At 39.2% G+C, this 25,407-nt stretch overlaps 1 protein-coding gene across 4 annotated transcripts in view; it reads left to right on the top strand.

The window, feature by feature from the left end:
- The first annotated feature begins 18,337 nt into the window (after positions 1 to 18,337).
- STYK1 (serine/threonine/tyrosine kinase 1) overlaps positions 18,338 to 25,407 on the top strand; it is a 56,074-nt gene continuing 49,004 nt past the window's right edge. For 2 of the 4 annotated variants that reach the window (XM_008954973.4, XM_003829613.4), the window contains exon 1: positions 18,338 to 19,365. Coding sequence is in view for 1 of the 4 variants with exons in the window: in XM_034935361.3 (XP_034791252.1) it covers positions 19,764 to 19,815 (52 nt within the window). In the remaining 3 variants the exon portion in view is untranslated. Of the gene's footprint in view, positions 19,366 to 19,453; positions 19,816 to 25,407 lie in introns of those variants that run through there. The other 2 variants (XM_034935361.3, XM_008954974.4) reach the window with 1 other exon arrangement.

Here is a 25,407-nt window from a genome sequence, read left to right as displayed (position 1 = left end):
TCATTGTCTCTAAATTATTACCACATTTGTGTATGAAGAGTTATAATGATTTTTTAGGTTTTCTTTTTAAGTCTTTGGGGATGGTAGTAAAATCTCTGTTTCACTACTGATATTTGTAATTTGCATCATTTTTTTCTTTGTCAGTCTCACAAGAGGTTTTCAATTTCATCAAAATTTTCAAAGAACCAGCTTTTTGTTTTATTGATTTTTCTCTGGTTTTCTGTTTTGCACTTTATTGACATCTGCTCTTTATTATTTCTTTTTTCCTGCTTGTTTTAGGTTTATTTTGTCCTTTTTCTGATTCTTAAGATTGGAGCTCAGATTATTTATTTTTGACTTCTTTCCTATTCTAATATAAACACTTATGCTATAAATTTCCTTCTCAGCGTGGCATTAGTTGTGCCCACAGATTTCAAATGTTGTATTCATATTTTCATACAGTTTAATGTATTTTAAAATTTATCTTGAAACGTCTTCATTGACCCATTAAGAAGTATGGTGTTTAATTTCAAATGCTTGTTGGTTTTTCTGTTATTCTGGTGTTAATTTCTAGTTTTATTTCATCATAATCAGGGAACACACACTGTATCATTTTGATTATTTTAATTTGTTGAGGTTTATTTGGTTTACGGTCCAGGATATGGTCTGTCTTAGTGAATGTTCCATGGGCTCTAAAAAATAATTCTGCTATTGTTTAGTGGTTTTGGTGATATTATTCTTTATCCTTGCACCAATAGAAAGACCATCTAATCATGTAGTTTCTGCTCTGTGAACATGATAACTGCTGAGTTTTGGGAGAGACAAGGGAACCTGGGGCCATATGCTGGCTGAGGTTGCCAAAAGAACTGGTTTGAACCAGCCAATTAAAGCACCTCCCCCATTTTGAAACTTGCCTTGCGGACTCAAGTAGATCTAACCAAAACCTGTCTTGACTACTCCAGAAGTCAGATAAATTGGGTGGGGCAAAGTGAAAGATTATAAAAATTTTGTGAAAAATGTTGAGAAGCATGGTATGAAGTTATCTTTAAAGTCTCTTGCATAAATGAACAACACATTAAATACCAATGTTCTCAACACTGTTTTAGGCCTCCACAACAATCCTTGCTAGTCACTTTTGTTGCCATTTAGGAAATGTGAACATTGTGGATGCTGGTTACACAAATGTATTATAAGACTGAAATTCACAGAAAGTAGGCTAGATGGAGAACAAGCTCGGGAGTTATAATATCTAGGTTCAGGTCTAAAGCCCTCATCATCTATAACCTCAGGCTGCTCACTCCAGAACGTGGTTTCAACATATTTGAAAGGAAAAATGTAGTTTTCAACTAAAGGTAAAGGGGAAGACATTTCAGATTATCCCAGCTCTCCCTCAAGTAGAATATGCCATTGTCTTTTTGTGGATGGCTCTGTCCTGGTCTCATCTAGGGATTATGTTTCACTGCCTGAGACATGTAATCTATACCTCTACATAATTGCAGGACAAAGGATAGTGGAGGTCTCGGCCCATGTAGAGTAATCCAAGTGTGTGCCAATGACATTGTATCATAAGTATAGCCAACCAAAATAGGTAAGAGAGAAGCTAAACAAAGATCAAATACCTTGCTCGTTCTGGTCACTTAGTTTCTATTTAGAAAAGTGTATTTAAACTGTGGTATTAGATCGTTTTTGACAAGTACAGTTTGAGATAACCCTGATGATGTTGTGAAAGTAAAGTGTGCTGATAATGGCTTTCCTTATTATTCTTATTCCTGAAGTCATTTTCTTGACAGACTCAGAACTTTCAGACCCTTTCCTCCTACTTTTTCTGCTTAGTCCTCCTTTTTCTTTTTAAGGTTAAGTTTTAAGGTTAAATGACTACTGATGGCGTGTGCAATTGTTAATCATTTCCATCATCCCCAACAAGCAGCATTTGGTAGGTATTGAGGCCTTCCTTTATGAAGTTCGTTGTAGTTGGGAAGGTTTTGATGGTTAATTTTGTGTGTCAACTTGACTGGCCACAGGGTACCCAGATTAAACATTATTTTGAGGTGTGCCTGTGAGAGTGTTTCCAGAAGAGATTAGCATTTGAACCTGTGGATTCAGTAAAGTGATTGTCCTTCACAGTGTGTGTGGGCATCACCTAATCCATTGAAGCCATGAATAGAGCAAAAGGCAGATGAAGGAGGAATTTGCCCCTTTTTCCATGCCTCACCACTTGAACTGGAACATGTCGTCTCATCTTCTCTTGCCTGAGACTGGTATTTACACCATTGGCTCCTCTGACTCTCAGGCCTTTGGACTCAGACTGAATTAAACCACTGGCATCTCTGGAACTCCAGCTTACAGACAGCAAGCAGTTCTCAGCCTCTATAATGAGCCAATTCCTTAATCTTTTTATACATCATATATATACATCATATACACACACATCATATATATACACATATATATATCCTATATACATCATATATGTGAGATATATATATATATGTGTATATATCTCATATATATATATGCTACTGGTTCTGATTCTCTGGAGAACCCCAACTAATAGAGATTTTGGTAGTGAGAGTGTTTCTAGAGGAATAGAATTTTAAGGATGAGTTTTCAGAATTCCTTCTGGAGTTCCCAGAATTGACTCTCTAATCTGATTAGATTTAAAGATGCTAATGACTACTTCCAGTAGTAAATAAAGCATTGATAGTGTATGGCATGAACTGTTTATGGAGATATGCACAATTTCTCCACTGGGTACTCCTAGTCCACCACTTACAAGGAAGCAAGGAGCTAAGTGACTATGTATATGATACTTTCAATCATTTTTGGAAAACTAAGGAAAATAATGATGTTAGTTGGTTGTTCCTATGTTTCTAGACAGAGTAGTGAAAGAAAAGGATGAGCTCAGGGATATGAAATCTCAGCTTAAGCACTACATAACTGTCTCAAGAGCTTCTATGTTTGACCTGAAGGAGACTCTTACCTCCTATAGCTGTACGGCTGAAATTGCTGAAAATCGAAGGCAGAACCTCATCCTGTGACTGGCTGAGTAAACTGCAAGTTGAATTCCCAGCTTTGCATGGTATGTTGTATTGAAGTGAGGGCATTAAATGAAGAAGCATGGGATCCTATACATTGGGATGTGGCTGTGTGGCAAGACCCTGATGAAGCTGGGGACATTGAGTCCCTCATTCTTATAGCATTCTTTACAAGTAGAAGAGGTCTTCCTAGCCCCCACAGAAGTGGTCCCCTTAACTCCAGAAGCAGCAGCCTCCCCATGCTCAATACAGTGGCATCCTCACCCCCAGTGGTATTAACCCTGAATTGCCTGAGAAAATAGTAATTGCCTTCCCTGAGACAGTGGCCCAGTGAAACAATACTGATTCTCAGGACCCACCCTCAACACCCTTATTTTCTTCTAGACCTACAACTAGACTCAAGTCCCAGCAGGCCCCTAAGGGTGAGGTAGAAAGTATGACCCATGAGGAGGTGCACTACACTCCAAATGAGCTACTTGAGTTTTCTAATTCATACACACAGAAATCCAGGGGATATGTGTGGGAATGGATACTAAGAGTATAGGGTGATAATGGAAGGAACATAAAATTGGATCAAGCTGAATTTATTGACATGGGCTCACTAAGCAGAGTTTCTGCATTTAATGTTGCAGCTCAACTCAAGGAGTTAGAATGAGCTCTAACAATTAATTTGATTGTTTGGCTAAAACATTAATCAAAAGGTGGTTCACCATGAGTGAATTGGAAATACCAAAAATGCCTTGGTTTAATGTAGAGGAAGAGATCCAAAGGCATAGGGATATTAGAATGTTAGAGTGAATTAGTCATTTAAGACATTCTCACACTGAGAAGTCCAGAAGACATATGTTTCAGCAATACTGGAAGAAATAAATTTGTGAGGTAAGTTCTGGCATCTTTGAAGAGTTCTCTGATGGCTCTACTCTCCATAGGCCAGACTTCATAGTGGGAACTGCAGTCACTGAATTGGGAAACCTAAATGCAGTAGGAGTAATCGGATCTTGGGGTAGCAGAGGCCAAGGCAAGTTGGGCGTAGTTACATTAGAGGGCATCAGAGTCAAAGCAGTAATCAGAGTAGTCTGATTTGTGTAGGCCTGTGGCATTAGCTAATTGTTTATAGTGCTCTTAGAAGGGAAACAAATAGAAAGTCTACTACATTTTTTACCTGTTTAAGCAGAAAAGTTCTAGGTCAAGTGAACAAAAGTCTAACCTGAATCATAAAAACAGAGAGTCATGGCTCCTTAATCAATTACCAGACTTGAGCCAATTTACAGACCCAGAGCCCCTTAAATGAAAGGGAGTCGAGGTCCTTTTGAGGGAGGAGCCACGTACCCTATCAAAAATGTATACTGTTAATCTTTCTCCAAGCCCTCCACAAAGAAACCTACTGCCTTTTACTGGGGTAAAAATCACTGGGGAAAATAATCACGCATTTAGGGAATTACTGGACACTGGTTTTGAAGTTACACTGATTCTGGGAGTCCCAAAATATCACTTTGACCTACCAGTCTGAGTAGGGGCTTATGGAAACCAGGTGATCAATGGAGTTTTAGCTCAGGGTCATCTCACAGTGGGTCCAGTGGGTCCCCAGATCCATCCGGTGGTCTGCTTCCCAGTTCCAGATGCGTAACTGGAATAGACATATGCCATTAGTAGCTGAAAGAATCCCACATTGGTTCCCTGACCTGTGGATTGAGGGTTACTATGGTGCAAAAGGCCAAGTTGAAGCCATTAGAACTGCCTCTACCTAGGAAAATAGTAAATAAAAACAATACTGCATTCCCTGAGGGATTGCCAAGATTCACGCCACCATCAAGAACTTGAAGGATGCAGGGATGCTGATTCCCCCAACATCCCCATTCAACTCTTGTATTTGGCCTGTCCAGAAGACAGATAGATCTTGGAGAATGACGGAGGATTATCACAGGCTTAACCAGGTGATGCTTACAGTTGCAGCTGCAGTATCAGATATAGTTTCATTGCTTAAGCAAATTAACTCATCTTCTGGTACTTGGTATACATCTATTGATCTATCAAATCCCTTTTCCTCCATACCTGTTCATAAGATTCACCAGAAGCAGTTTGCTTTCACCTGGCAATGCCATTAATGCACTTTCACTGTCCTAACTAAAAGGTAGGTGTATTAATCCATTTTCAACTGCTATAAAGAACTACCTGAGGCTGGGTAACTTATAAAGGAAAGAAGTTTTTGGTCTGCATTTTGGTCAAAGCCATTCAACAAATTACTAGGAAGTTCTAAACTTTCCCCTGTCTTTCTATCTTCTTCTGAGCCCTACAAACTGTTCCAAGTTCTGCCTGTTACTGAGTTCCAAAGTCACTTCCACATTTTCAAGTATCTTTATAGCAGTGCCCCAAATTGCCCCTATCAATTTTCTGTAGTAGTCAATTTTCACACTGCTATAAAGAACTACTGAGAGTGTGTAATTTACAAAGAAAAGAGGTTTACTTGACTCAGTTCCTGTATTAGTCTTTTCTTATGCTGCCAATAAAGACATACCTGAGACTGAGTAATTTATAAAGGAAAGAGGTTTAATTGACTCACAGTTCAGCATAGCTGAGGAGGCCTCAGGAAACTTACAATCATGGAGGAAGGGGAAGCAAACATGCCCTTCTTCACATGGTGGCAGGAAAGAGAAGTGCCAACCAAAAGGGGGAAAAGCCCCTTATAAAACCATCAGATCTCATGAAAACTCACAAGAACAGTAACATGGGGGTAACCAACCCCATGATTCAATTACCTCCCATGACATGTGGGGATTATGGGAACTACAAGTTGAGATTTGGGAGGAGACACAGCCAAATTTTATTAGTTCTGCATGGTTGGGGAGGCCTCAGGAAACTTACAATCATGGTGGAAGGCAAAGGGGAAGCAAGTCACATCTTAAAATGGCAGTAAGGGGCAGGGAGAAGTGCACCACTTTTAAACCATCAGATCTCATGAGAACTACCTTACTATAATGAGAATAGCATGGGGGAAACTGCCCCTATGATCCAATCACCTCCCATCAGGTCCCTCCCTTGACTTGTGGGGATTACGATTTGAGATGAGATTTGGGTGGGGACACAGAGCCAAACCATATCAGTGGGTCAACTTGCCAGACCTATGTTATAATTTAGTTCTCAGTGATCTTGACTGACTTTCTCTTCTTCAAGATACCACAGTGGTTCATTACATTGATGACTTATGCTGATTGGACCTCATGAGCATGAAGTGGCAAATATTCTGGACTTATTGGTAAGAAATTTATATGTCAGAGGGTGGGAAATAAATCTGATGGAAATTCAGGGATCTTCTCCCTTGGTGAAACTTCTAGGATGCAGTGATTTGGGTCATGTTGAGATATCTCTTCTAAGGTGAAGGATATGTTGTTGCATCTGGCCCCTGAGAGAGGCACAATGCCTAGTAGATCTCTTTGGATTTTGAAGGAACATATTACTTATTTGGGTGTGTTACTCTGGCCCATTTACAAGTGAACTGAAAAGTTGCTGGTTTTGAGTGTAGCCCAGAACAAGACAAGGCTCTGCAACAGGTCCAGGCTGCTGTGCAAGCTGCTCTGGTACTTGGGCCATATGGAGCTTGAAGTATTAGTGGCAGATAAGGATGCTGTTTGGAGCCTTTGGCAGGTTCCCTTAGGTGAATCATAGGACAAGTCTTTAGGATTTTGGAGCAAGGCCCTGCCCCATCATCCACAAATAACTACTATTCTTATGATAAACAACTCTTGGTGTGCTACTGGGCCTAGTAGAGACTGACTACTTAATTGTGGGTCACTAATTTAACTGGACCTGAGCCACCCACCATGAACTGGGTGTTATCTGGCTCCCCAAACCATAAAATTGGGTATGCCAGCAATACTCCATCATCAAATGGAAGTGGTATATACATGATCAGGCCTGAGCAGGCCTAAAGGCACAGGTAGGTTACATGAAAAGTGGCCCAAATGCCCACTCCAGCTATACTGCCTTCTCTCTCCCAGCCTACACTTACAGCCTCACTGGGAGCTCCCTGTGATCAATGGTCAGAGGAAGAGAATACTTAGGTCTGGTTTACAGATGATTCTGCACTATATGCAGGCACTACCTGAAATTAGACAGCTGCAGCCCTAAAGCCCCACTATGGAACATCCCTGAAGGACGGTGGTAAAGGGAAATCCCCCAGTGGGCTGAACTTTGAGAAGTGCACCTGCTTGTTTACTTTGCTTGTAACAGAAAATGGCTAAACATGTGGTTATATACTGATTTATGGGCTGTGGCCAATGGTTTCACTGGATGCTCAGGGATTTGACAGGAACATGATTGAAAAATTGGTGGCAAAAAATATTTGCAGAAGAGCTATATGTATAGACCTCTCCTGTGTCCCATGTGAATACTGACCTTAGCAGGGGAAAATCCTGACTCCTAAGGCAAAATGGGACAACTGCTTTGCAATGGAAATAAGGAAGAAAACGTGTGGAATACAGGAGATTCTTTAGGGCATCTCTTAGATTACATGCTCTGTGTTTAAGTTCAATGAAACTGTTACAACCCAGCCTAGGGAGGAGGACTAAGGGAGCAGATCCTTCAGAAATGAAGGTTTTGGTCACATCGCCTGATAAAGAATCATGACCAGCTGAGGTGTTGCTAAAAGCAAAGGGAACACGGAATAGGCAGTGAAAGACAGTATTACAAATACCAGCTACAACCACGTGGCTGCTTACAGAAATAAGGACTGTAATCATCATGAGTACTTCCTCCTTATTTTGCCATGAATACATTTGTGTTTGTGTGCATCTTTGTTTTCTTTCCTCTCTTACTCCCTTATCATGTAGCATAAGATATATTCATTGTATAGCCATAGTGTTTAAGTACAGTTGTTCCTTGGTATCCATGGAGGATTGCTTCCAGGACCTCCTGCTGATACCAAAATTCACAGATGCTCAAGTCCCTTATATAAAGTGGTATAGTATTTGCATATGACCTATGTACATCATCCCATATACTTTAAATCATCTCTAGGTTACTTATAACACCTAATACTATGTAAATGCTATATAAACAATTGGTATCCCCTATTGTTTAGGGAGTAATGACAGGGAAAAAGTCTGTACATGTTCAGTAAAGATGCAATCATCCATTGTTTAATGAATACTTTCAATCTGCAATTGGTTGAATCTGTGAATTTGAAACTCACATATATAGAGGATTGGTATTTATTTTATATCATAATATTTAAGTCAAGGGATATCAAGGAGAAGAGTACACACTGCTCAAGGACTTTACCTCCTTTTTTGGGAAAAGGGTAATTGCCAATTTTTGTTTTATGCAGGGTAACTGTATCATGTTAGGTGGAATTAGGACATTGTTGTTTTCTTTATTTGGAGATTAAAGTATGGTTTAGAAGATGTGTATGGGTGCCAAGTTGGCACGGTGTAGACTTGAGATGGTTAATTTTATATGTCAGCTTGACTGGCGACAGGGCGCACAGATTAAACATTATTTCTGAATGTGTTTGTGAGAGTGTTTTGGAAGACGTTAGCGTTTGATCGTGTGAACTCAGTAAGGTAGATTGCCCTCCTCAGTGTGTGTGGGCATCATCTAATTCACCGAGGGACTGAATAGAGCAAAAGGCAGAGGAAGGAGGAATTTGCCCCATTTTCCCTGCCTCGCTGTTTGAACTGGGGCATCTCATCTCATCTTCTCTGGCCTGGGACTGGAATTTATACCATAGGGTCCTCCGAGTCTCAGACCTCCGAACTTGGACTGAATTATACCCCTGGCTTTCCCAGGTCTCCATCTCACAGATGACAGATTGTGGGAGTTGCCAGCCTCCATAATCATGTGAGCCGATTCCTCATAATACCCCCACTTCTTTCTCTCTCCACGGATAGATCGATTGATAGACAGATCTTTTAATTATTTGTTCCAATTTTTTAAAAAATTTAAAAATGGAAACACACCCCAATAGACATTTTAATATATAATCTCCATATATGTATGACTACACTCATAGCACATGTTATAAAGCACACAAAAAATAAAGATCAAATATTTTCAGAAGATGTTTGTTAATGTAACAAACTTCTTCATACTCAGATATTTTAATCATAATGTGATTTAAAATGTTTCATTATTTATAAAAAGGTATTGTCTTAATACTTTGTGATATGTGTTTTGAAAATCTGTTTCTTTGCTCAGTTTGATATAGTATTTGATTTCAATGACTGTAATAGCTAAAAAAAAAATTCTGGTCCAAATAGAAAAAAAAGCACTTTTACGTGTATAAAATATATACATACACACACAGATACACACATATACATATATACACGTATGTGTGTATATACATATTACATGTATATATGTGTATATATACACACATGTAATATATACACACATATAAGAGCTAGTTACATATATGTGTGTAATATCCATATATACATACATATGTGTATATATATGTGTGTATATATGTGTATGTGTGTACATACTATTATGTACACTTACACGTATTTTTTGTATACACATATGCAAAAATCATTTATTATATATATACATACATATATAAATACACATACATATATACGCACATCCCATTGCCCAATTATTTAAATGTTTTTGTTAAAATGTCCATAGAACATTTCCATCTACCCTGGTATAAATCAGTTTCTGTAAACTAGAAATTTTTACATAAAAATTGCTTTCAGAATAAATGGGAAGTAGTCATTTTAAGTATAATATTTAAAGAGGTTAGAAATTTCTTTTAAATTTTATAAGTATGTAAATATGAGAGAATTCATAAATGACTAATTTATTTCAGCAACCAAAACATTTAAAATTAATGGTAATGGCCGGGCACGGTGGCTGACATCGTGATCCATCCGCCTCAGCAAAAGCAAAATTAGCTGGGTGTGGTGGCGCGCACCTGTAGTCCCAGCTACTCGGGAGGCTGAGGCAGGAGAATTGCTTGAACCCGGGAGGCAGAGGTTGCAGTGAGCCAAGTTTGCACCACTGCACTCCAGCCTGGCAACAGAGCAAGACTCCGTCTCAAAATACATAAATAAATAAATAAATAAATAAATAAATAAATAAATAAATAATAAATGGTAATATTTTCAAAAACCCGTCTTAAAACCCCATAACAGGTGTTCTTTCCAAAAAAGTTTCCTTTTACCCATTGTGAAAACATCATGTTTACCTTGAAGGTGTTTATTTTTACAAAATTGTTTGCTAGGTAGCATACTCCTGCCAGTACTTATCAAAGAATAAACAGCAAAGTGGGAAACTTGACTTTGTGTAAAGGGAAAAATGAATAGTATTTTGAATGTGATAACTCTTGAGTATTTTGACAGATCATAGCAGTAAAAACAAGTAATTATAATTATTACTCCTGTCATTTTATGGTATTGCTAGGATCATACTATTTATTGGTTTTATTTTATAAACTAAACCACACTGATATCATCATAGGCTACATTATGTTAAACAGGTACGAAGAAATGCATCTTGCACATTAGCAACCCCTTCATTCACGTATTGCTGTCCTACTCACCAGGATACTAGATGAATAGCTCATCTTCCATACATGATACACAACCCTCTGACATACAGACCCAGTGAGGGTGCCACTGTCATTTCATGATATAAAATATTAGTAAATTTTAGCAAAAGCTTATTTTCATATATTTCAAGACAAAAATACAAGCAAATATTTATTTTTTCCTCCTGGTTTGCATATTACCTACCATAGTCACCACAATATCAAGCATTGTAAATATACTATCTTTTACCTTTACTGAAAGACATACTATTTCCCTTTTACTGATGTGGAAAACAGTGGCTCTTGCATCCTAATATGTTTGCATTCCTCAAGATAATTAATGCTAGCTGCTGTAATCAACAATCTTCAATTCCAGGGGCTTAATATATTTTTTTCTTGTTTGTTTGGTTTGGTGGCTCTCTCCGGGCATTTCTCCTTCCAGTAGCTACTTAAGAATGAAGTCTCCTTTATACAGTGGCTCTATCACCTTTAACATGTGGTTTCAGCCTGTTCTGCGGTCATCCAGCCAGTAGGTAGGGAAATGAGGGAGTCCCTGGGCTTCAGACTGGAAGTGACACATCACTAATGCTTATGGTCTCTGGACAAGAGCTAGTTACATGGTCCTATCCAGATGAAAGGGTGCTGGGAAGGTGCACCTAGAGGGAAGAAATAGGTGAGGTGGGCAGAACCTACCACAATCTCTGCCACAGTTCCAAAGCATGAACTGTTTGGAGGTGGATTTAGGTTTCAACCATGGTCTTTCTGATTACAATATCCATGCTTTTCTCTTCATGCCACATTGTCAGTGCAAGGCAAAAGGAAGAACCCACGAAAAGACTAACTGCCTCTTCATGCTGCACTTCGTAGGGGCACAGCTTGATGAAAATGAGATCTGTCTTTAGCTTTGCCTGTTCATAAACTTTACTAATTTTTAGTTCCCCAAGGATTGTTTAATACTATGTTTGCAAAAATCATTTATAATAAATGACATTTTAATAACTTTAAAAAACTTCTTGGGTTTATTGAATTTTTCTCCTTCCTAGTCTAGAACAAGTGAAGATGCTTTACTCTCTCTATACAGTATACGATACACTATATATACTTTATACATAGTATACTGAAATTTATTACAGTATATATAGTAAATATATATACTATATTTATATAGTATACATAATTAAATTTACTATAGCATATATAATATAGTATACTATATATAGTATATACTATAGACCATATTTACTATACTATATACTATATACTATATATTTACTGTATGCTATATTTATATTTAATATATGTGATATTTACTATATATTACATACAGTAAAGCATCTTAAGTTTTTATTATATATATATAATATATATACATATATATGACACCAAAAGATAAAATAAGTAAATTGGTAAGATAATGAAGTAAAGTGCAAATAGGTTGAAGTTAAAACTGAGGTAGAGCACAATATGTTAGCCATGAATCCTATACATAATAGAGTGGGTCATAAATTTGGTTCTGATATTTTGTAACAAATATACTTCTAAGAAATACAAGTAGCTATAAGGTGAAATGCATCTACAAAAAGAGTCAAATAATTTGCTTCCAAAACGTGCAACTACACCTCTTACTTAACCCAAAAGGAAATATATCCCATGGATCATTGACTCATTCACTCATCCATTTAATAAATATTTATTAAGGGGCTATCGTGTACCAGATACTGTTTTAGGTTTTGAAGATACTTCTGTGGACCAAACAAGACCCTGTCTTTACAAAGTTAAGGAAGAAAGATGATAAATAAAGAAGTAATTGTATAGTATGTTTGGGGATGATAAGCACTGAAGGGAAAATAATGGCAAGGATGACTATATGTGCCAAGATGGAGTGGGGTTGGGTGGTCAGGAAAGGCCTTACTGATAAGATTACATTTGATCAGTTACCTGAAGGAAGTGATGGTGGTGGGTAGTTGAGGAGAAATCCAGAGTGTTCTAGGAACAATAAATCACAAGTGCATTGCTCCGGGAATATGTTTAGAGTTTTTGAAAGATACTGAGAAGCCAAGGAGACACAGTGTCCTTGGGGAGACCTGGGGAAGGAAGTACTGGGGATCTTGCGTTATGTAGTAATAGCAACCTTATGCTACACAAAGTGTTCACATCCTGTGATAAAAGCATATTTCTGCTTGGCAATGTTGAATACAACATTCGCTCTGGGTTTTTTTTTTTTTTTTTCTGGACTCTATTCAGACCACGGCATTATTATGATGTAAATGAATCCTTGAAGAGATTTGGGCTTCCTGATCTCAATACATTTCTTAATTACCTCTTAGAGGCTTTAGCATATGGTTATTTTTTTAAGTTGATTTTACTAGCAATTTTTATGTATTTGGGTACAAATATGTATTTAATAAAGCATTTAATTTGGCAAATATTGACTTTGCAGCTGACTTTCTGTGTGACTACAGATGAAACACAATCACTGAATCTCAATAAAAATTACATGTTTTTTTACAATAGCTGTCCTCTCTGCCTCACTAAGGTTTTATAGAGCTCTAACAAAATGATAAATCTGAAAGTAGTTTGAGACTTCATTGTAAGACCATCACTTTTCTGATCGTCCCATGTTTGACAAACACACCCTGGCACTTTGCAAGGGTCTATAAATACTGACAAATTGGGGTCTCTGTCCTTAGGGAGAATATAGCCTATTAGAAGAAACAGACAAGGAAACTACAAATGAGAAACACTCTGGTACCGAGAAGAAAGAAGGATAGTCTGCATAGGAGAGGATTCAGAGTAAAGTTGAGGGACCATTTACTTCTCAGAGGTGAGCTGCATCCTAAAGAACTAGGAGGAATTATTAGGTAAGTTAGGAGGGGAAGGGCATTACAAGCATAGGGAACAGACTGTGCAAATGCTTGTCAGTTGAGAGGATTTAGTACTTGTTTCTTTGGTTTTTGTGGGAAAAAATGAATATGTAGTATGATTGGTGGATATTAGGAAGTATAGATAAGGTGAGGGTTAAGGGAGATTCATCATCAAGAAATTTTATTTTGTAATGATGTAAGAAATCTTCATTAAGAAATTTTATTTTGTAAAGATTTTAAATGGGTATAGGTATTGCATGGTAAGACATACTCATTGGAAAAAATATGCTGGCAATAAAATGAAAAATTAGAAGGTGATATTGAGGAGTGAAGGCCAGTTGGAAGAATCTTACAGAAATTCAGGCAGGAAAAGAAGAGGGGTGAATTCAGATAACAGAAGAGAGAAAAGAGACAAGATAAAGAGAGATTTAGAAGGTACGACTGTTATTGATATTTGATTATGTGAAATGGAGGCAAAAAGATTGAACAGCATCCATGTGGCATTTCCCAGCTTCCTGATTTGAGCAGCCCAGTGGATACAGTATTCTTGAAGCTTATAGTCCATTAGGGAGGGCAGTAGCTATTTGGAAAATCATATTTAAAGACTGCTTATTGAATAATTAGTACCAACCTTTAGATAATTACTTAGTGGTATTGTAAAAACTCTGTTCTTTTTACCTTTATCAATGAAGTAGGTAGAAATAATATAAAAAGGGTGCTTTTTTAAAAAAAATCAAGTATATAGTTGAAAATATCTCAGTAATATAGCTAGAAAGGGATAATGTCAGAATTTTGATTCAGAATTATTTTTAATGTTTTACCTGAAGGGGACTGAGATGAACAAGATAAAGTGTTTAAAAGATAGAGGTACAATCCACCATAGGTTGCATAAGTATAGATTAATAGAAACCTAATTTATTATTGGCAATATTAGGTAATAATAATATGGCAATTAACACTTATGTACTGCTTTTGATTTTCAGGAAGTATTTTTCAAGTATTTTTTTTTATTTGAACTTTCAACAACTCTGTGAGTTGGGACTTTTTTGTTTCATTTTACATGTAAACAAATTGGGGGTTAGAGAGGTTAAGTGTGAGAACAAACTTTCTGATAACCAGGCGTTATGAATGGAATAAGCTGCTTGTTGGCCGGTCCTCAGCACTGAAGAACTGTAGACAAAGCTGGATGTCTACCTGCTAGAGATGTTCCACAGTGTGCAATAGCTCTAGCAGGAGGGAGTTAGGGGGAGATGAGATTTTGCATTCAATGATTAGAGGATCATAGAATATGAACCCTGACAAGAACCTGAGGCTAATGTAGTCTAACCTTTTCATTTTACAAGTGAGAAAACTGAGGCCCAGAAAGGTCAACTTGCTCAAGCTGATGCAAGCTCTGGAATCTAGCTGTAGGTCAGTGATCGCTAACAGTCATGCTAAACTGAATGATTCTATGAGAATCCTGAGGAAAGAAGGAAAACGAGAAGAAAAAAATGAGTGACCCCAAATGGTTGACATAATATCCTTAATTATCAAATTTTTTTAATCCATAGGGAGAACGAATGTTCTTGAGGAGAATAAAAGTAGTTGGCAAGTGGTATATGTTTTTTATGGTCAACAACATTTTTTAAAGTTTTTTTTTTATTTTATTTTACTTATTTATTGATCTTTTAGTATTTACAGGAAACAGAGACTACAAAGAGGTGTAAGACATGGACCTTACACTGCAAGCTCTTCCAAGCAATATGTGGTGGGCAGAATAATGGTCCCCAAAGGTGTCCACACCGTAATCCTCAGAACCTGTGATTATGAGGCAGGAGAATAGGGTCTGAAGGCAGGGAACCTAAGACCGATTGGCTCTGACTTCCTAGAACTGAATCAAAAGGAAAACCCCACCTCTCCACACCCAAGTAACAAAACTATCAGAGGTTACTTCCTTTGCAACTCCCCCCTCCACCCTTTTCTGCCGTTGCAGATGAAAAATGAAAGGACCTCCAATTGGTCTCCTCCTGCAACCAATCAGACTGGTTGCAGGCCAAGTCTTCATGTGTAAATTTGTAACTTCACTTCAGCCTCCAATTGGTCATTTTGCACCACCAGTCAGACTGGTTGCTGGCCACTACTTCATTTACATAGGGTTTAAACCAAGTAACAAACAGGAAACCTCTAGAGAGTATTTGAACCCCAGAAAATTCTGTAACCAGGCTCTTGAGCCACTTGCTCGAACCTGCTCAGTCTGTGGAGTGTATTTTTATTTTAATAAATCTGTGATTTTCTTTCATTGCTTTGTTTGTGCCTTTTGTCCATCCAATTCTTTGTTCAAAACGCCAAGAACCTGGACACTCTCCACCGGTAACAATTACGCTACCTTTAATGGCAACAGTGATGTTGTAGATGTGAATGGAGCTTCACAGAAGTAGATTATCCTGTGGGCCCAATCTACTCATCATGTGAGTCCTTAAAGGTGGAGAAACTTTCCGATCTGTGGTCAGAGAGAGCAGGACACACAGCAATGACAGAAGGGTCACAGAAACACAAACCTGATGTGAGAGGACTCAACCAGCCACTGTTGGCTCTGAAGACGGGGGGATCAAAAAGGCTATCAACCAAAGAATATGGGAGACCTTTATAAGCTGGGAAAGGCAAGAAAACAAATTCTTCCCAGGAACCTCTAGAAAAGAATACAGGCCTGCTAATACCTTGATTTTAATCCACATAGAATTTTGTTGACTTCTGACTTACAGAACTGTAAAATAAAACATTTATGTTGTTTAGGCCACTAAGTGTGTGGTAATGTGTTATGTTAGCAATGGAAAACTAATATATAAGGTAAAAAGAAACAACATGTACATGGAAGCTTACCAATGATCAATATTCTCTAGGGTATACCAACCAGGGTTAAACATGAGGTCATATGAATAGTAGTTTCCCATACTCTGTCGCCGCCTTTAGTTGGTTGCAGAACCTCTGTTTTTTCTTAAAAGATCTTTTCCCCAACTGTCCCTGAAGATCCTCAAGATAGTAGAGGACCTCATAAATTTTCACAATCCCAAACCCTAGCTGCTACGTAGAATCCACTCTTTTCCTTGTCTTAGGTTTCCTCTGGTGATGTCTACCGTTCTCTAAATGCCTGGGAACTCCATTTACATGCCAGGCATTGCTGCAGCAGTGACTCTACTGCTGACTTTGTTTATAACTTTCATCAAAGTGACTCTGATCCTCTGTGCCAGTGCAAGCCTTTCAGGTAAGCCTCAGGCCCATGTGGAGCTACCTCCTACTGGTAGCCACTGCTTGCCCTTTTGTGAAAGTTGAACTGCATTTCCAGATAAAGTTGGAAGAATTCACCTGCCCCGCTTTTGTGTTATACTCCCTTGAAAACAGTTCCAAAGCAAAGCTACCTTGTGTACACAAGGTCTCATACGGTTTTGTTGTTGCTGTTGTATTTTTCTGTGAAATAACTCTACCAGTTGTACTTAAGAGTCCCCTCTCACTAGGACTCTGTTATTGCATAAGGGCTTGGCCAAAGGACATTGAGATGCAGACCCAGTGCTGAACCCCAAGCTATTCTTGTTAGTAGAAAATACCTTTGTGCTTTGATTTTCTTTTTTCTTATAATGAGTGACTTTCCAGGAATTCCTCCATGCCTTCCGTAAATAGATTCCACCCCACTAAACCAGTAGATTCCTTCCTCACAACTGCAGAATCATACAAGAGGGAATATACTAAGTAACACATGGATGGACGGCTTTAACAGTGTAGAGGAGCGCAGGATCTGGCAGTTAGGATTCATGTAGGCTAAACTGGAGAAGGAAGAGATCTCCAGTGTATATTTCAGTGTGACTTCCCACTACCGTTCAGTACTTAATCTGGACAGAGAGATAATGGGCATTCAACAAATTCCTATGGAATTAATAATGAGGCAGAAATAACGATCTGGTAGAAACACTGGGGCCAAAGCATTGTTGACAATGAGTTGGAGGCTTATAAATTTGAGATGGAGGTAATAATTGAAATTACAAGGGAATGAAAACTTGAAGAAAAAAGAGAAATAATGGATATTCTAACCATCTTATTAATGAGTATAATGTGTGGGACTAGCTATACATATATACCTCCTGGTGAATGTCTGCTGTGTAACTCAGACTATTTGGTACTTAGTTGTTTCTGTGTGTGGGCATTATCGTTTCCAGTGTTTTCTCTAACTCAAAATGTTTGTAATGTATAATTTATGTGATTTGCTCAAAAAAATTGGAGAGAAAAATTTTGCCTCCCCTTTCTGGATTGTATTTTGGTTTCTTTTTTAACTTCTATTTCTATAATAGTAACTAGATTTTAGACAAAATTCTGTGCATCAGAATGAGTATCTAGCAATACATTGCAGAAATTTTAAAAATGAGTAAACCACTTTATCTGTCATGGAGGAGCATGCTTGGGGAGGTAGAGTAGAAAATTACATAATATGAAGTTCCAATCAGTTCATTTGGATTTGATGTATCACTTATGACATAAAGAATCTAAAGAACAACTAACTGATGAGATGTCTTCCTTTCTCCTTTTGAGGTAAAATTCACATAACATAAAATCAACCATTAGCCATTTAAAAATGAACAGTTCACTGGCATTAAGTACAATTCATCCTGTTTTTAAAAAGCCCTGAAGGAAGTGAAAATGCCAATAGAGAAAGCTCTAGAGAACTGACATACCTCAGTCTCTAAATATGCCACATTACATTGACTCAAGTTCTTTTTGCTCTAATGACTGTCAGTTTGTGTTTGGTATGCGTTCAATGCTGAATAAATTGGTCACATATTCAAGTTACCTATGACTCTTATTTCTTTAATTGAGTTTGTATTAGGTGTTAATATCTAACAGAATTCCTTCAGCTATCTATTGTCTTAAGTATTTTCTATTATTTTAGTTTCCATGTGGACGGGTAACATGACTACCTTGTTCACTGTTTCCCCAGAGGAGAACCCAGGACATAATGGGATGTGTGTGTGTGTGTGTGTGTGTGTGTGCGCGCGCACGCTCTAAATGAATGATCTATTACGTAATCTTGGGATTTTAATTCTCATTAATTCCTTATAGGTTCCCCCACGTCTCCGCAGTGGTCAGTACTTTTCTTTTTCTTTTTCTTTTTTTTTCTTTTCTTTTTTTTTTTTTTTTTGAGATGGAGTCTTGCTCTGTCGCCCAGGCTGCAATGCAGTGGCACAATCTCGGCCCTATGCGATCTCTGCCTCCTGGGTTCAAGAGATTCTCCTGCTTCAGCCTCCTGAGTAGCTGGGATTATAGGCGCCCGCCATCACGCCTGACTAATTTTTGTATTTTTAGTAGAGACGGGGTTTCGCCACGTTGGCCAGGCTGGTCTCGAACTGCTGACCTCAGGTGATCCACCCGCCTTGGCCTCTCAAAGTTCTGGGATTACAGGCGTAAGCCCCCACTCCTGTCCCTTCAGTATTATCTTGTAACATCCCGGCAAAGCCTTCAGGTGGAGAATGTTCCTGGCGCGGAATAATCCACCTGAATGTGAATCCTGACCATTTTTAGGCGCCAATGGAGGCCGCTGCTACGGGGCCGGCCGTGAGGTGGCGCTGTTGCCCTGTATCGTGACTCCGTTTTCACCTGGACTGGAGTCACCGTGATACCTGACATCTAGCAATCACTAGAGTAGGAAATGAGTATAGATCAGCAACAAGTCCAGCCTTTACAGTTGCAGCAGAGGTTTCCTGTGGCTCGAGTGTGGCGAGTCCCGGAAACCTCGGAGCCCGCAGACTTCCCTTCGCGGGAGCCCGCCCGAACTCCATCCTTTGCCGGCAGCCACGCCCCGCAGTGGGAAGGAGGGACTGAAAAGCATTTCCTTGAGGCTGGCACACCTTGCCCTACCCAACCCGGTCATTATTTCCCCTCCGACTGGGCCGGTGCCATCGGAAACCGGAGTGACCAGAGGAGGGACACGGTAGTGAACGGGGTATGGGGGGCGGGCGCGGCGGGGAGGGTAAAGAAGGTGGGAAGGGAATGGCAGCGAGGCAGCTGGGGGAGGACTTTGCAGTTGGGGAGGGAGAAAAAGGGAAGAGGCTGGGAGCGGAACGGGTGTTTATGTGAACAAACAGAAATCACCAAGTGAATTAACCTGTGTTTCTTCGGAACAAGCATCTTGTGGGGTTTGGCTTCTGTGTTTCTATATGATAAGGGACTAAACCTGCCTCAGCAGATTTGGTGCAGGGAGAAGCATGAGAAAACCCAGGAATGGGGGACCTCTGTTTATTCCTGGAGAGGGGGCCATCAGGAGAGGGGGACGGGAAAGAATGAGGTTACAGGAATTACTTGTCAGAGGACTGCATAGCCTTTCAGACCATGGAATCATTGCTTTCAGCTTCGGCTTCCTCATCTGCAAAGCATAAATACGGTAATTATTTTCCAGGGTTGTGGCGATATTTAAATAAGATATCAATAACCATGCTTTAAAAGTGTACAGCGTGATGTGCTATCCTTTGTTGACTGAATCTGTTTTCTTTCTTTCTTTTTATTTGGGGTGGGGAGTAGGGGAGGGAGTCTCGCTCTGTCGCCCAGGCTGGAGTGCAATGGCGCGATCTCGGCTCACTGCAACCTCCGCCTCCCAGGTTCAAGCGATTCTCCTGCCTCAGCCTCCCAGGTAGCTGGGATTACAGGCTCCCACCACCACGGCCGGCTATTTATTTTTTTGTATTTTTAGTAGAGACGGGGTTTCACCATTTTAGCCTCTGTTTTCTTTTCAATGTCTTTTTTCCTCTTTCATTTTTCTCTATCAACCCTTCATCCCCCCTTTCTTTCTTTCATTTATGCGATTGTTGCTTCCTTCTGTAATGGGTCCTCTCCACATTGGAGTTTCTTATACCTATGAGACCACACTTCCTTCCCACTGGGTGGGAAGTAGTTGTGGCAATAAAGGAGTCGAGTTACTGTAATGTGCAGCACAGCTCAACTGAAATACACCTGGAAACAGAACTCTGTGCTGTCTACCTGGTTTTTCCCCCTCAATGCACCGGAATCTCCACTGACAGCTAGCTAGGGGACAGCTAGGTCTTTCAATGAGACATCATGAAGTATTTGCTTCAATGAAAATCATATACTTTTTCGTTCAGTGCCTCCATTACTGTGTAAGTTTGCTAGGGCTGCTGTAACAAGCTACCACAAACTGCATGGCTTTTGGCACCAGGCACCAGGGACTGATTTTGTGGAAGACAATTTTATTCACAGATGCGGATGAGGTTGGTGGGAGATGGTTTCAGAATGAAACTGTTACACCTTACGTCATCAGGCATTAGAGTCTCATAAGGAGTTCGCAACCTATATCCCTCACATGAGCAGTTCACAATAGGGTTCACGCTCCTATGACAATCTAATGCTTGTGGGCACGGTGGCTCACACCTGTAATCACACCACTTTAGGAGGAGTTGGTGGGTGGATCGCCCTGAGTTCAGGAGTTTGAGACCAGCCTGGGCAACTTGGCGAAACCCATCTCTACCAAAAATACAAGAGGAAAAAGAAAGAAAATCTAATGTCGTGGCTTATCTGACAGGAGGAGGAGCTCAGGAGGCAATGACAGCGATGGGGAGTGGCTGTAAATACAGATGAAGCTTTGCAGGCTCACCTGCCTCTGATTTCCTGCTGTGCACCCCGTACCAGTCGGCTCCCCGGGTGTTGGTGACGTTCTGGCTTAAACAACAAAATGATTGTCTCACAGTTCAGTAGGCTGGCTATCCAAAACTAAGGTGTTATGAAGCCTGCATCTATTCCAGGCCTCTTTCTTTGGCTTGTAGATGGCTGTCTTGATGTTTATATGGTGTTCTCCCTGTATATATGTCTCTGAATTTCCCCTTTTTATAAGGACACTAGTCTTATTGGATTAGGGTCCATCCTAATTACCTCATTTTAATTGATTATCTCTGCACTATCATCTCCCAATAAAGTTACATTATGAGTTACTGGGGGTTAGAATGTCGGCATATTAATTTTGAGAGGGTGTACAGTTCAACCCTTTAACAACTAATGTCTTTAATTATGCACAAGTTAGTTCAGCATTGCATGTATTTCAGTTTTCTCTGGCAGAAACTATTTCCCACCTTTCCCAAACCCTCACGACCAGTCCCAACCAACACGTGCTCCGAAGATCTGCCAGGAGTTATGTGATTCTGCAGCTCTGTTTTCTTTTAACCTGAGTGTGTACATTTCCTGTTGCCACTGTAACAAATTACCACAATGGTGGTGGCTTTAAACAACATAAAGTTTTATCTTACAGTTCTTGGGGTCAGAAATAAAAATGGATGGGCAGGTTTCCAAATGGATGGTTCTTTTTGGAGGCTCTAAGGGAGAATCAATTTCCTTGCCTCCTTCAGTCTCTAGAGGCTGCTACAGTCCTTGGCTCATGAACCCTTCCTCCATCTTCAAAGCCAGGAATGGCCAGTCAAGTGTTTCTCATGTCTTCTCATGCTGACGCTCACTTTTGCCTTTCTCACACTTAAGGATTCTTGTAATTGCACTGGACTCACTGAGTATTCCAGGGTAATCTTTCTATTTTAAGGTCAGTTGATTCATTCCATCTGTAACCTTAATTCCCCTTCGCTATTTCAACGCTATTAAAAATCAACATGGCCAGGCGTGGTGGCTCACGCCTGCTAATCCCAGCACTTTGGGAGGCTGAGGTGGGCGGATCACGAGGTCAGGAGATCAAGACCATCCTGGCTAACAAAGTGAAACCCCATCTCTACTAAAAATACAAAAAATTAGCTGGGCGTGGTGGCGGGCGCCTGTAGTCCCAGCTACTCAGAGGCTGAGGCAGGAGAATGGCGTGAATCCAGGAGGCAGAGCTTGCAGTGAGCTGAGATTGCGCCACTGCACTCCAGCCTGGGCGACAGAGCCAGACTCTGTCTCAAAAAAAAACCAATATATTCATAGGTTCTGGAGATTAGTACATGGACATCTTTGGGAAGCCATTATTCTGCCTACCGTACCTGAGCTTTCCCAACTGGGTATTCTTTATTTTTATTATATGTATATTTAAAATTTATGTTTAATTTTAAAAAATTAAAAATTATATATATATTTATCATATACATGTTGTTTTGAAATATGTATATATTGTGGAATGGTTAAATTAAGCTAATTAATATAGTATTATTTCACATATTTTTGTGATGAGAACACTTAACATCTACTGTCTTGGCAATTTTCAAGAATACAATACATAGTTATTAACTATAGCCACCATGTTGTACAATAGAACTCTTGACCTTATTCCTCCTAACAAGGTGGAATAAGGTCATACCCTTTCATATCCGTTGACATCTTTCTAACCCCTCGAATTCCCCCAACCTCTGGTAACCATCTTTCTATTCTCTACTTTTATGAGTTCAACTTTTTTAGACTCTACATATATGTGAGTTCCTATGATATTTTTCTTTTCGTGCCTAGCTTATTTCACTTAACATAATATCTCTGGGTTCATTCATGTTGTCAATTTCCATTTTTCAAAAGGCTGAATAATAGTTCATTGTGTTTATACTGTATGTATTTATACTTTATTCATTTATCCGTTGATGGACATTTACATTGATTCCATCTCTTGGGTATTGTGAACAATGCTGCAATAAACATGGCGTGCAGATAGCAGTATGTCTGAAATCAGACACACTGATTTCATTTTCTTGCTATCTATACACAGAAGGCAAAACATTGAGCCTTCAGAATAAAAGTAAGATAATATATTCAATAAAGAACATTATATACAAAAGTCAGATCACTATTGGATGTATACCCAATAGTGGGATTGCTGGATCATGTAGTAGTTTACTTTTAATTTTTTGAGGAACTTTCATACTGTTTCCCTAATGGTTGTACTAATTTACATTCCCACCAACAGTGTGCAAGCATCCCCCTTTCTCTATATCCTCTCCAACACTTATTTTTCATCTTTTCGATAATAGCTATTCTAACAGGTATGAGGTAATAGCTCATTTTGGTTTTAACTTGCATTTTCCCTGATGATCAGTGACGTTGAATATTTTTTCACATATGTGTTGGTCGTTTGTGTGTCTTCTTTTGAGAAATGTCTATTCAGGTCCTTTGTTCATTTTTAATACAGTTATTTGTTTTCCCCCTATTGTTTTAGTTCCCTATGTATTTTGGATATTAATGACTTACCAGATATTAATCACTTCTCAGATATTTCTACCATTCCATGGGTCATCTCTTCACTCTGTTGATTTTTTCCTTGGTTGTGCAGAAATTTTTTAGTTTGATGTAACCCCATTTGTCTATTTTTGCTTTTGTTGCCTGTGCTTTTGGGTTTATGTCGAAAAAAACATTGCCTAGCCTAATATGATGGACCTTTTCTCTATGTTCTCTTCTAGTACTTTCACAGTGTCAGATCTTACATTTAAGTCTTTAATCCATTTTGAGTTGATTTTTGTACATGGTGTTCTTTATTGAGTATATTATCTTATTTTTATTCTGAAGGCTCAATGTTTTGCCTGCTGTGTATAGAAAGCAAAGAACTTTAAATCTTTTTTCTGAAGAAAAACAACCTGCTTAATGATGGAACAAAAAATGTGTCCCTATTGAACAGAAACCTGGGTACCATGTACTTGCTATATACACTGTTAAAAAGTACTCCCCATTCCCCCTTGTACTTTTAGTATTATAGCTTAATCCTTTATGCCCCATTAGTTTCTATAGGTTATTTTTCTATAAAAATTTCTTGCAGATCCAATGCTATTTTCATAGATGAATTAGCTACTTATTTATTCAACAATCATATGAATTCTGATATATGCCAGACACTGCTCTTGGTGCTAGGGATACAGCAATGAACCAAATAGCTGGTCCCTAAACTTTTATTCTCATGAAGGTTTCATGCTTTTTCTTCTTCCTTTGCCACTTCATTTTTGTCCTCCCCACCAGCCCAGGCTCAGCCAGTCTCTAGTTCTCCAACATGCTTTATGAATTTAGATGTGGCTACTGTTCTGTGCCTACTTCTGGGCTGGGTTAATGAGGGACCTAAAGAAGCTGACTGTGCTCTCCAGGAAATTACAGTCTTGTTGGGAAGAAACAGATAATAATAGGCAAACTGGTTAAGTACTGAATAAGTAGGTTGGGTATTAGATATCATGTCTTGGCATAGTTTCTAACTGGAGAAAGTGAAAGTAGAAGGGAATGAATGTGCACAAAGGTAAAGAAGCTAATTACGGCTGGGTGCAGTGGCTCACACCTGTAATCCCAACACTTTGGGAGGCTGAGGCGGGCGGATCACCTGAGGTCAGGAGTTCGAGAGCAGCTTTGCCAACATGGTGAAACCCCATCTCTAGTAAATATACAAAAAAAAAAAAAAAAAAAAAAAGCCAGGTGTGGTGGCAGGTGCCTATAATCCCAGCTACTCGGGAGGCTGAGGCAGGAGATTAGCTTGAACCTGGGAGGCGGAGGTTGCAGTGAGCCAAGATCGTACCACTGCACTCCAGCCTAGGCAACAAGAGTGAAACTCTGTCTAAGAAAAAAAAGAAGACGTAGAGGAAAAAACAGCAGCAGCAGCAGCAAATTACACAGACAGACAGTGTAGAGTGGACAGAGTCCTCTCTCAGTCCGGGGGACCTGAAATCCGTTTTAAGCTCTGGTTCTCTCTTTGTGAGCAAACAACAAGGCACCTACCTCAGGGGTCCTTAGTTGTTTTATTATTATTTTTATTCCTTTTGAAAAATGAAGGGTAGAGGTTGACTGGGAAATTGCTGGAGATTCTTCCAGGTTAAAAAAAAAAGTATTTTATTGTTGAACTTCTCAGAATTTCTTTGAGATTTCTAACTAGAATAATAATAAGATAGTTTAGAGTTTAGAAGAGACAGTCACCTCTGGATACAGAAAGGATAATGGGGATGGAGTAAGGGGTTTCTATCCATCCGTTGGCTTAAAGCCTCCTTTCCTGCAGTTGTTCTCACCTCCTCAGCCCAGGTGTCCTTCTTCACTAGCTTTT

The sequence above is a fragment of the Pan paniscus genome, chromosome 10 (genome assembly GCF_029289425.2).
Source record: "Pan paniscus chromosome 10, NHGRI_mPanPan1-v2.0_pri, whole genome shotgun sequence".
Taxonomy (NCBI): Eukaryota; Metazoa; Chordata; class Mammalia; order Primates; family Hominidae; genus Pan; species Pan paniscus.
The sequence above is the reverse complement of the archived record's forward strand: the minus strand, read 5'-3'. Positions and strand labels throughout refer to the sequence as shown.